The 12,500-nt window shown below is 46.4% G+C and overlaps 1 protein-coding gene across 9 annotated transcripts in view; it reads left to right on the top strand.

Moving 5' to 3' along the window:
- The window catches only part of eya1 (EYA transcriptional coactivator and phosphatase 1), a 41,504-nt gene that overhangs the window by 8,855 nt on the left and 20,149 nt on the right, over positions 1 to 12,500 (top strand). For 4 of the 9 annotated variants that reach the window (XM_027033064.2, XM_027033061.2, XM_027033066.2 and 1 more), the window contains 8 exons: positions 802 to 879; positions 2,521 to 2,587; positions 2,934 to 3,076; positions 4,026 to 4,148; positions 6,896 to 6,978; positions 7,356 to 7,542; positions 9,185 to 9,327; positions 9,882 to 9,965. In XM_027033064.2, the coding sequence (XP_026888865.2) occupies positions 802 to 879; positions 2,521 to 2,587; positions 2,934 to 3,076; positions 4,026 to 4,148; positions 6,896 to 6,978; positions 7,356 to 7,542; positions 9,185 to 9,327; positions 9,882 to 9,965 (908 nt within the window). Of the gene's footprint in view, positions 1 to 801; positions 880 to 2,520; positions 2,588 to 2,930; positions 3,077 to 4,025; positions 4,149 to 6,895; positions 6,979 to 7,355; positions 7,543 to 9,184; positions 9,328 to 9,881; positions 9,966 to 12,500 lie in introns of those variants that run through there. The other 5 variants (XM_027033063.2, XM_027033060.2, XM_027033065.2 and 2 more) reach the window with 2 other exon arrangements.

Here is a 12,500-nt window from a genome sequence, read left to right as displayed (position 1 = left end):
CGCTCCGGATCAGCACACGCTCCTCTGGGAGAGGAGCCCAGCTGATGGGTTCTGTCCACCATGAGGGCCTTCACCAAGCATGACTACACCCGCATAGTCAATTTTGTTTTCATTTAAAAAAAAGTCTCTCCTACCCTACCCGACAGCCCCACGAACGCGGGTTCATTTCAGAGATAGGGGTCAGTCTGGGTGCCGTGAAATTATTGTGTCGTTGCTCTGTCTGTATCTCAGAGTACCAGGGTCAAACCCGTAACCGTTTTACACCCTCGTCTGCCTTGACATCTCACTCCTAGTGCACGTCCACGCTGTCTGCCCTTCTCATTCTTTATTTCTATTCTCCCTGTATGCCACATAATAACCCGCCATGAAAAGACACGTGAAAACAGGCCAGTCAGTGACTTTAAGCTCCGTTACTTTGACAATGAAAAACTGAAGTTTTCTGGTGATTCCACAACACATCACAGTCGTTTTAAGAGAACAGCAAGGGCACTTTGCTGTTAAATGGATGTTTTTTGTCATATTTGTGGAAAAGATAATTATGTGACTGATGTCTTAATAAGGCTAAAGTCCATTGGACATGTGGAGGTCCACGTTTGTCTGACTGAATCAGTAACACACCACTGGACCGCTGTTCTGGAGCCTCTCCACTCATTCATATACTGGTGCTAATGTGTACCACTTTACCTTATAAAGAATAGTAAATCACAAATATGACTTCTCTCTCTCTCTCTGTCTCTCTCTCTCTCTCTCTTTCTCTCTCTTTCTCTCTCGCTCGTGCTATTGTTTTTTCTTTCTTCACAGTTAAAACAGAACCCATGAGTACCAGTGACATCACCACCTCTGTAGCAGACGGCTCACTAGACAGTTTCTCAGGACCAGGTGCGGAACACACACACACACCCACACACACACATACACAGAGAGAGAGAGAGAGAGAGAGAGAGAATTGTGCTATAGCACATGCACACTTGGCTGTATTGTAACAGAACAACACAAGTAAGAATATGCAAAAAAAAAAAAAAAGGTAGTGTTTGTTTGTAAGTTCAGGTCACGTTTCGCAACGGCAGCATTCAGAACGCCACTGGTTTTCCCATTTCTGGGAGGATCCATGCAGGAGGAGATATTCCTCATCTGCCTTTTCAAAATTGTATTCAAAATGTTTTCTGAATAAGTTTCGAATTTTTTGTATAGTAATGGAGTACAAACTGAACAGATATTTGAGATGCTATTCAGCGCAACAGCACACACACACACACACACACACACACACACGCACACACACACACACACACGCACACACACACACACACACACGCACACACACGCACACACACACACACACACACACACACACACACACACACACACACACACACACACACAGCTGCAGGGCTGATTAGTGGGAGATGAGTCCAGAGATGACCCGCAGATAAGAAGGTCAGGAAGTGTCCCTGTAGCAGGAGGCCCACAATAGGGTGTGTCTGAGTATCAGTTGCCATGCCAACAGGCTCTGAGTTGTGACCCTGAGCCCTCATCACCCCTGCCCTGCCCCCGCTCCAACCACAAATACAGTCACCTAATTTAGCTCCTGCTGCTGGAGGCACTGGTGAGGAGGAAAAGACTGAGTTTGGTTGTGCACAAGAGCACTGGTGAAACGTGCCAGTCTGCGTTTGGGACCTGAGTGTGCACACACGGCCTGGTTTCAGCTTCCATCAGCATACACAGACACAGAGTACCTGTTTTAGACCAATCAGAACTAAGTTTTTGATCTTATATTCTGGAATTGGTGCTAGTCTCAAACTAGTCTCATCGTAGAGTGTTGTATTATACACTCCTCACCTCACACTAAACACACACGCACTCTCATTGTGGAGTGTTTTGGTGTAATTTGTCTTACTCCTCTACTTATGTGACAAACTGCTCGATACCTTGATGTTGGACGCACATAAATCACAGCTAGGACTTCTGTCTCTGACAGTATTGATGGAGTTTAGTAATCATACACCTCGGGGGAGGGGAGAGGGTGTGCACATGTTGCACACTAACTCTCTAATTCACAGTCATACACACATACTGTACATGTTGTTGGTCTTTCTGAATCAATGGACTTATAGTTGAAGGAGACAGCTAGCTAAGGCTACCAGGACCCCAGTAAGTCTGGTATTGCCTACTGACCATCCACACTGACATGTAAGGCTGACGTCATCAGCACAGGGAGGCAGGTATGACAGGCACCTGATTACATGTAGTGGGCACATGGAATCACAGTACTCTCTCATGAGCCTCCAGTGGTTTATTTCCCTTGTGTGTGTGTGCGTGCATGTATGTGTGTGTTGGACACAGGTTTTCTATACCCTATAGAATACATACATTCAGCAGAAAGCATCAGCAAAGTTATTGAAATTAACAGAATAAGGCAATGTCATTCGTTTTTTCTTACACTTTTGAAGTTCTATTGGCGAACAGTGATGTGTGCCTTGTGTCCTGATGTCTCAGCACGTACATGTCTTGTTTCTGCAGTCTTAGGGACCAGTGGTTTCAGCCCCAGACATACAGCCCAGTTCTCCCCTCAGATCTACCCGTCCAAGTAAGGCAACCTTTGGATCTTTAAGAATAAGCAGCATCGAGCTTCACTTATTTAGCCGCATCTGCCAGCTAGAGAACAGACTGGACGGCTTTGGCTTGGCTGACGTCCACAGCTTACATACCCAAATCTACTGTAATTATTATCTTGCGAAAATTCCCTCTCTGATTTGTTATTCTTGCTCCGTGTACATCAGCTAGCTGATGTCTCTTTTAAGAACACTTCTGCCCAGTATCAGTGACCGTGTAACTGAGGCATAGCAAATGTCAGCAAGCAAATGTTATATTATGGGACTGAGACTGAAAGGAATGTTCCTCACTTCTGTTTCCCCCCTTCTGTCCAATAGCAGACCTTACCCACATATTCTTCCAACTCCGTCCTCGCAGAACATGTCGGCCTATGGTCAGACTCAGTACGCCGCAGGAATGCAGCAAGCCCCGGCCTACGCCAGCTACCCCCAGCCTGGCCAGCCCTACGGGATCCCAGCCTACGGTACGTCCGGCAGGACACGGCCCCGTCGCCTCGGGCCTTCATCGTTACTCCGGGTTTGGCTTTTGACAGATGAAGGAAACGTTCATTTCTTAAAGGAATGCTCGTTCAGAGCAGTCCATCGTTAAAAACCATCACGTGCAGGCTTTGACGAGTTTGTCATTTCTTTCTACTTTTTCTGTGAATAGTTTTAATGTAGATCTTGTTAAATTGGTATACACTCGTTGTGGTAGCAGTGTGTATATTGGAACATGGCACGGTCACATAAAAAGGCCGCACATAATATCGTGATAACGGTGTTTATAGAGAGACCTTTGTGTTAGCTGGAAATGATGACTGAGTGACATTAAAATGAAATAACAGAAGTTGGAAGCTGGAAGTTGAATTACCCATGAAATGATCCATTTATAGAGGTACTTTTATTTTGTGGTGAATCACTCTCAGATTGCATGCGTAATTTTTGTAGATGTAATTACTGTTGTTTGTGATGTGTGTAATACATGTAGGTGGTGTAGAGATTCTTTAACTGCTCACTGTGATGAGGTCCACACTGAACACTCAGGAGTTTTCCCTGTCGGTGGATCTCATCACTTCAGTAAGCTGTTTCTTCGCTCGTGCTTGTTAGACAGATGTGAAAGATTAGGAAAAGCTCCCCGAAACAAACCAGTTTGCACAGTCTCAGAGGAACCAGTTTGAGTTTGTGTCCAGGAGGGAGTGTGTTTACAATGCCCTGGAAGCCTTCTCAGACCTGACGCCATTGGAAAATCAAACTTAAATATGCATAAGAGTTCAAATGTTTGAATGGAGAAAACTGCAAACCTGCACTGGGAGTTTGGCCTCAACCTTCAGTCAGGCCTCCTGCTGGGTCTGCCGGGTGATGTGGAGGGCGCCACCCTCAGGGCGTGCATCACGGTTTTGGTGTCACTAACTGATTTATGTCCATTGTGAGCAGGCATCAAGACAGAGGGGGGACTGACTCAAAGCCAGTCTCCAGGTCAGAGCGGGTTCCTCGGTTATAGCTCGAGCTTCTCTACGCCCCAGACGGGACAAGCCCCCTACAGCTACCAAATGCAAGGTCAGATCTTCTGTTTCGTCATCATCGGTGTTTTTTTCTTGGGCATGAAGGCAGACGCAGCACACCAATCTGGATCATGTCTGAGCATACAATGGTGTTAGCACAGATGAAAGAACTTTCTGCTTTTTTCAGTGTAACACACAGACTGGTCTTTAATGTAATACACAGACCGGTCTTTAATGTAATACACAGACCAGTCTTTAATGTAACACACAGACCGATCTTTTTCTCCATGGTTTGCCATGGTATGTGGATGTTCCTACGTGTGTTTGTTTAAGAGGGCAGACCCATATTCTTGGAAGTCACACACACCTTCTGCGATCTGAAAGCAGGTTAGGTAGACTGCCTGCCAGTCGAGTTTAGGCAGACTGCCTGTCAGCTCTACCTCTCTCTCCATGTCATCAGACTTTCTCCCTCTCGCTCTCTCGCTCTCTCTCTCTTTTCCTCTCTCTCTGCCTGTCTATCTCTCTCTGCTAGCCTCACACAGTTAGTAGTGTGTTGAGTGTGTTCAACCCAAAATAATGTGTGATAGCAAAAGCATTTCCACATGTTCTCTGAGAGTAAAGACTAAGGCAAATGTGCCTGGAGCTTTCAGTGGCTACGGGGGGAGTCTGTCACCCTGACCAACAGCTCGGACCCATCTGCCGTAGTCTAGATCGCGATGACTGCATGATTGGTCTGTTCATGCTGGGATTTACATTTACATTTACATTTATAGCACTTAGCTGGCACGGGTCTTCAGGCAGAGCAGAGATGCCCACAGGTTATATCCGTACCAGTTTTGTTTTACAACAGTTTTGCTCAGGACAATCAAGCAGGAAAGCAGGGTCCCCCCAGGGTCCTGTCCATTTAGGCTACAAATCTTTCATCCAGCTCTGTAGCCAAAAGAATGGAAAAGGCGAGACTTCTCACTCGGCCAGACAGTAACGGCAGCTGTAATTGGCTGAGCTCTTCTCCTCTGATCGGGGCAGAGTGCTCTTTAAAAACGTCCATCTGGACTTGATCTTCTTCTCTCTGGAGAGGCGCACAAAACTACTGCTACAAATATTGAGCGCTGATGATAGACGCAGCCCATGGCAAGAAGACTGATCAGGCAATGCAAATGCCCCGAGTGGAGAGGCCAGCGAGGAGAGTTAGTGTCTGGTCTCTTTTGAACTGAGAGCTGCACGGCAGGTCAGGGGTTTTGCCCCAGGGAACAACAGACCTTCCCCCAGCATGGCCTCATTCTTCATAGACAAGAGGGAGTCTTGCCGAGCTTTCATGTTTCTCTGCACAGTTCCAGAGTCAACGACCGTCACGCTGCCCCCTACTTTCCTGACTTTTTGAACTGTGGGCTGAGCTAATTTGGTGTGCAATGAGAGTTTGATGCGTTGCACTTTATGTGAGTGAGTTCACAGAAACTCTGGAGCTCTGGAACTGCCCACCAACATCCTGAGCACATCCGCAGTAGAAGGAAGAAATGCGCAAAGAGGACATTTTAGCTGTTGCACTGAGATGTCTGGTTCGAGGTGGTGTTTTTTGGTAAATAAAAGTTCTCTTTAATCATGGGAGATGTCCTGCACCGGCCGGCCAGGCCGCACACCGGTGGTCCGGGAAGCTGCACTGTGTTTGTCACACATGGTGAGAAAGGAAGGACACGGCTGGTCTTATGACCACAGGATGAAAGTCTCTCCTTCTGTTTGCTTCCGTGAATGAAGGTGTAATTCGTCTCAGTCATAAGCCAAGCAAATGAGTCTCCAGTGTGGTTCTTATGGAGGGCCAGGCTGGACACACAGGAGGTCCAGGACAACTCCAGGGCTCCCAGAGTTCCTGTGAACCAGTGAAACTTCACACACAGAGAGTGCAGCTGTTGATGTTAGTTAAACAACCACAACAGGAACTATCTTCTGGGGAAATATTTTAGCAGTGACACACCACTGAAATGAAAGTGTTCGTTACAGGTTTTCATAAGCCGTTATTTTCAGACTGCTAATTATAAAGATCCACTTTATGCTCCGAGGTGTTATTTCAGTTTAGTGTGAAGTTCTGAATTCCTATTTCACTACATTAACTCTACTACTGCCCTGCCACTGTGCTTTTCAAGGTCAGAAACCTGAGAGTCACAAGACAACTCAGAACGTCTGGTCACACATTTCATAATCCGTGTTTGGCCTTCCTCCCGCTACCTGTGAGCTAAGGAGGCTTTCAGTGATCACAAACAAACTGGATCACCCAGTGGAAAATGAGTCAGTACAACATATGCAGTCTGAGCAGCTCATAAATGTGTGTGTATGTGTGTTTCAGTGGTTCATTTACCCCCAGTCCCTGTTAACATATGCTACCTTAATTAGCTAGTTGCTGCATCTCTGCACAGAGATTGAATTAGCCAGGTTCTTCTTTTGAGCTCCCTGACTGGAGTAAAGGACGACAGGTGTGTGTTTCAGTGGTCAAGATATTAGTGCCTCTCATCACACTACAGTGGCACTGTCTCAAACCTTAGCACCTCCCCCACCAGAGGAAATCACTGATAAAAGAAAGGGTTAGGACCCCTCCCACACCCCTCCCAAGTCTCCCAAAGTGTGTTTATGCCATGGTGTCATCGCGAGGTTCACCCCCCCTTCTCTCTGTAAGGCTCCTGACAACGGGCTGTTGTAATGCACACATGCATCGTTTGACACTATAATGGCACATCGTTTCAGCTGCTATGCTGTTCGAGATGTGCGTGAATGTGTGTTTTATCATCTCCTGTGTCTTTCCTGTTGCTATAGGGGGCAGTTTCACCACAACATCAGGACTGTACGCAGGGAGCAACTCTCTCACTAACTCCACTGGATTCAACAGCACACAGCAGGTACTTACACACTATGTGTGTTGTAAAGGTATTCATTCCCACTAGCTCTGGTCTCCACACAGAACAGCAACTGCATGTTTGTGTATGCAACCTGCTTTCTCATTGTCCGTTGGAAGCCATTACTGCACACATGTGCGTTCACACATGACATGAATCAGTCCAAGCGTCTTGACCAGAGTAGACCAGGATTACCTGTCACTCTACACATTATGCATTATGCCACAAGCAAAGGGAGATGGACACCACAGGAAGACCTCCATCCAGATGTAGCGCGTGAGAGACATGTGTTTACGTTCACGTCTTGGAATCTGCGCGGTATAGTAGCAGCGTTCGGCCAGGGCTCTGGCTCACGTTACCACCTCACTGTGTTTGTGCAGGACTATCCCACGTACCCGGCGTTCGGCCAGAGCCAGTACGCCCAGTATTACAACAGCAGTCCCTATACTTCACCCTACATGACCAGTAACAACGCCAGTCCCACCACACCATCCACCACGGCCACCTACACCCTCCAGGAGCCGCCCACGGGCATCACTAGCCAGGCCCTCACTGACCAGTCTGGAGGTAAGACCCTCGTAAAGTCACCAACTAACACACCAGGGGAGTTATTTATATATAGTTAGTCATTTGGGGTGTTTCCCTGCTTCATTTGCATATGTTAGATGAGTTGTGCATGCCTACACTCCCAGTGCAGAATAAAAGCAGCAGTGTTGTTTTCTAGGTTTGTTTATATGCTGGTTGGTGGATTCCATTTCATGGCGTGCTGGGCTCTGCCTTCATACCCTGCCTCCAGTGCCAGTGCCCAACTTCTCCAGACGCTTTAACCAAGCGCTGGCCTACTGTCACGTGACCCGAATGATTTTTTTCACCAGGAAGTTCTCCAGGGAAGCTTCTAGTAGGCTGTTAAAAAATCATATTACTGGAAATAGGAATATTTATGTGGAAAATGAGAGGCATTCCCTCAGCACAAACCTCCCTGGTTTATTGGATTCAGTAAGCTGCAATACAAAAACGAAGTTCGCTAAAGCCATGAACATGAGGAGAGCTTATAATGAGTTTCCGAATTTCATTAGAGAAAAGTTTCACTTTTAAAGCAATTTAAAAGCCAAATACAAATGAAAAAGAAAGGTTTTAAGGTTTTGTGGTGTGCGTGATAAGAGCAGTGGTCCTGTGTGTGAGGCCTTCGTCAGGAGGTCTGCCACTTCCGTGCAAACCTGCAGCGCTGGCAGTCAGTTAGAGAGAGTAGGAGTTAACTTCCTGTATATTCCTGACTTCCTGTCTCTTTGACCTCCAGGTCACAGCCATGGCATACGTTCTGTGTTCAGCTGAACACAGCTTCGCTCACATGTGTCTTAACACACCACCATCAGTTATGAAGAATTAAGATCAGATTAGCTATGTGAACGGAGAATAGCTGCCATTCAGAAGTATGATCTAATCTATAGTTACTCTTCAGGGCTGTGATTGGATGATCCATTGCTACTCTTCAGGGCTGTGATTGGATGAGCCATTGCTACTCTTCAGGGCTGTGATTGGCTGATCCATTGCTACTTTTCAGTACCATGATTGGCTGATCCCTAGTTGCGATTAGCTGATCCAGTTTGAGTTCAGTTTTAACTGAGAGATGGCTGGGTTTAGGGTAAAACTACATTAGCCATTTAGGCACACTGACACAGGAGTCTCTCTCAAGACGAGACAACCCCACCCACAGTAAACACACCCGGCTAATTGAGGTCTTACAGTCGCTTTCACACTTCAGCCCCTAACATGTTCATTCTCAGTTCTGTGTTCTCAGTTAATAAAAGACACGTGTCTGTTTGATCTCTCTGCGCTAGCTGTAAACAAACCTTAGCCTTAGGCTCCCAGCATGTTCACCCCGTTGCCGTGTCAACCACAACTTGCAAATGAGCTGTTTATTCCCATACTCACAGCTCCCCAGTCTGTTACTCACGCTTGTGTTTCCAGTGGCGTGTAAACGCCCTCTAGTCATGCGGAGTAATTAACCAGCACTCTCCACACACCCCACAGCCAGTACTACGGCCTAAATGGTATCTGGGGTGTAAGAAGATCGGTTAAACAGCATATTTGTACGTCCAGTAGTACCAGCACTGGGTCTTGGGTGGTGTAAGGAGATCCAGCCATGGTGTTGAGTTTTCCTGAAGGTGAAAGCCTTTATTTCTGTCTTTTGATTCCCCCGCCCCCACAGCAGAGTACAGTACAATCCACAGTCCATCAACGCCCATTAAAGATTCAGAATCGGATCGATTGCGTCGGGCCTCGGATGGGAAGGCGCGCGGGCGAGGAAGACGGAATAACAACCCCTCCCCGCCTCCTGACTCTGACCTTGAGGTAGTCCAGCTCTGTCTCCTCACCAGATACAGAGACAGCCTCCATGCAAAGTTCCTGGCCTGCTCCTATTAAACAAACACATTTAAAACATATCCTACATTTTTTTCCTCCTGTTTGCTGCAGTTCTTTATCACATGGCATTTAACAATATATTAATATTCATAACAGTATATTAATATTAATTAATACTCCTTCGTGGTACTGTTATATTTGAGTTATGCTGTTTGTTAATGGATTCACTTTTTCAATAATATGATCTGAATCTCCAGGTAATTGCACCCATTAGCAAGTTGACATCATAGCATGTTAACATATCTGGTTAATTAGTTCGTCATTATTGATTGCATTAATGCAGGAGGCAGAGGAGATGGGTGTTGTGGTGTTGGTGGTTTCTGTAGCGACGGGCTGCTATGGCGACCATGCGTTCCGCATGCCTGCCGGTCCCCGCGCGGATAAACCCATGCGCCCTGCCTATTGACACGCGGATCAGCTTGCACGCTACAGAGCGCCCCATTGATCCGGCTTTCTCTCTCTCTCTCTCTCTCTCTCTCCAGCGCGTGTTCATCTGGGACCTGGATGAAACAATCATCGTTTTCCATTCCTTACTCACGGGCTCTTACGCCAACAGATACGGAAGGGTGAGTGACGTATTTAATCAGCGCGTGCGTATCGATGACCGCCGCAGCACAGGTTAGGAAAGGCTGCAGGAAGGAGGCGTCTCGGGGTGGGCGCCTGCCAGGGACTCGCTGTTGGGATAATTGTTTCTGTTTTTCGATAGGCCTAACGAGGGCACGCCGGCAGCTGTTGGTACAGGCGGGAGCCGTCGAGCAGTTGCATGGCAACTGTCCGTTCACACTTCTTAAGAGTTTTTTTCTGTCCTTCAGAAATGCTTCATTGTTGGTTTAATTAAGTGCTTCCCAACCCTTCCCAACCCTTCCCAACCCTTCCCTCTCAACAGGATTAACCTCCTGGAAGTTCCCAGGAGTTCCTAATTTACTATGAACAGATGGTAACGTACAGGGTAGGCCTCAATTATAGGAATGGATTTTTACATAGTTGTAAAAGACACGTTGACAGAATTATTAATTATTTAGAATTTGTAGTTAAACAGATAAGTGGACTCAGAAGCATAAACATGGATGTACATAAGAAGAACAGTTTAGCAAATTCAAAGGTTCATGGCTTAAGAAAAGAGAACAAGTTTACATGTTGAACTCATTGTATTAATATATCTATATTTAAACATTTTAGAAAACAAACAATTTGGAAAGTATTGCAGTCTGCTTTTCTCGTAGCTTTGTTTCACATTGGACGTGTCTTTAGTCTTTCATCTGGCTGCGTGATGCACAGTGAGTGCTCTGCAGGAACGCTGTCGTCCAGCGTTCTGTGCTGCCGTGCTGCGTGTTCGTGCCCCGTGCAGAGGGCCGAGGTGCGGCGTGGCAGCTTCGTCTCTTTGTTCCTGGTGCAGGGTGTTTGATGGGGATGAGGTTTTGTTTTAGGGGTGAGAGAGGCTTGACCCTCAACCCTGCTCTGTTTATTTACTTTGTCTTGGCTGAGCATGCTGGGTAAAAAAAAGAACTCAGGCCCCGGGCCCCAAACACTCTCCCACAGACTCACTCCACATAACATTGACAACCCCCCCCCCCCCCCCCCACAGATAATGGAACAATCCTCTCTCTCTTGCTCTTTCTCTCTCTCTCTCTCTCTCTCTCTCTCACTTTCTATCTATCTATCTATCTATCTATCTATCTATCTATCTATCTATCTATCTATCTATCTATCTATCTATCTATCTATCTATCTATCACTCATCTTGTCTTCATTATTCATAAGTATGTGTGTGTGTGTGTGCATTTGTGTTGTGTGTGTGTGTACGTGTACATGTATGTGTGTGTGTGTGTGCATTTGTGTTTTGTGTGTGTGTGTGTGTGTATGTGTGTATCCAAGAGCGACAGCTAAGAGAAACCTTTTTTAAACGGTATTTTTCCTGCAGAGCTGCAGAGGTCTCTATAAATAGAGCTGGACTGGATGGATGTGTGTGGTTATCATTTATCCTAACGGGCATAAGAGCAGCTCACTTCCACACGACTGATGGTCGGGACCAGCTGTGCGGCCCTTATCCTGCCGAGGAGTGGCTCTGGTGGGGGGGTGTGGAGGTCCGGAGCCAGCTGCCCCCTGCCTGTGGGCTTGATGTGACGAGACAGGTGGTTGTGGCAGAGTGATAGGGACCCACCCTCCTGCCCTCGATGCCTGCTTGGACGCTTGACCTGCCCGCTGAATGACTGTCCGGGTTTAATTGGGGAGGATCCACTGGGCCAGAAAACGGCATCTTACATCCTTCTCACCACCAGACCTGCTTTTATTAAGCATGCGATGCGTCTGCAGGCATGTTTAACGAGGTGCTCATTACCAGACTCAAAATAGACGTCGTAACAACATGGCCATATTCCAGCATGCTCTACAGATCTATATATGAGGTCAGGGTTGTTAGAAGAGTGATAAACAATCTCCTTTACACTGCTCACATGTATTTACAATACATGATATTGTTACGGTAGTGCACTGGTAGCAGAGGGTACATTCTTACTAAAGCTTTTTACAGGGAATTTACACCTACACATATTTCAAATACATCGTTCTGTAGCTCTAAAGGAGAAGATATCACAAAATTAAAATATTTTCTGGGCTCTTACCTGAGTGTTTGTGGGGGGTCCTCCCCTGTGTGTGTGTGTGTGTGTGTGTTGGGTCTTCCCCTGTGTGTGGTTCTTCAGGTGGTTCTTTAGGTAGTTCTAAATCTAATCCCTGATTTAGCAGAACACACACACACACAAAAGAACAAAACATCAGCTTGGTCTTCGCTCCACCTCTCTCTCTCTCTCCCCCCCTCTTTCTTAATTAAGGTCAGAGGACCCTTAGTGATTAGAAATATGAACCCATGCAGGAATGGAGATTCAGTAAACTGCTTTAAAATGAAATAATTGCCAAATGTGTAAAATTCCTACATAATACATTCTGTAATTTTGACAGTGCTGTAGTTTGGCTGTGTTCACATATGAACATGCGTAGTTGTACATTTCTAGTCTGGAATATTTGCGACAGCTGTGGGCTAGTGTGGAGATTGCAGATATGAAACACGGAATGATAGGGGATCATGAGAATGTTGATAGCTGATA

Source organism: Electrophorus electricus, chromosome 5 (assembly GCF_013358815.1).
Source record: "Electrophorus electricus isolate fEleEle1 chromosome 5, fEleEle1.pri, whole genome shotgun sequence".
Lineage (NCBI taxonomy): Eukaryota > Metazoa > Chordata > Actinopteri > Gymnotiformes > Gymnotidae > Electrophorus > Electrophorus electricus.
Note: the sequence above shows the minus strand (reverse complement) of the source record. Positions and strands in the feature narration are given on the sequence as shown.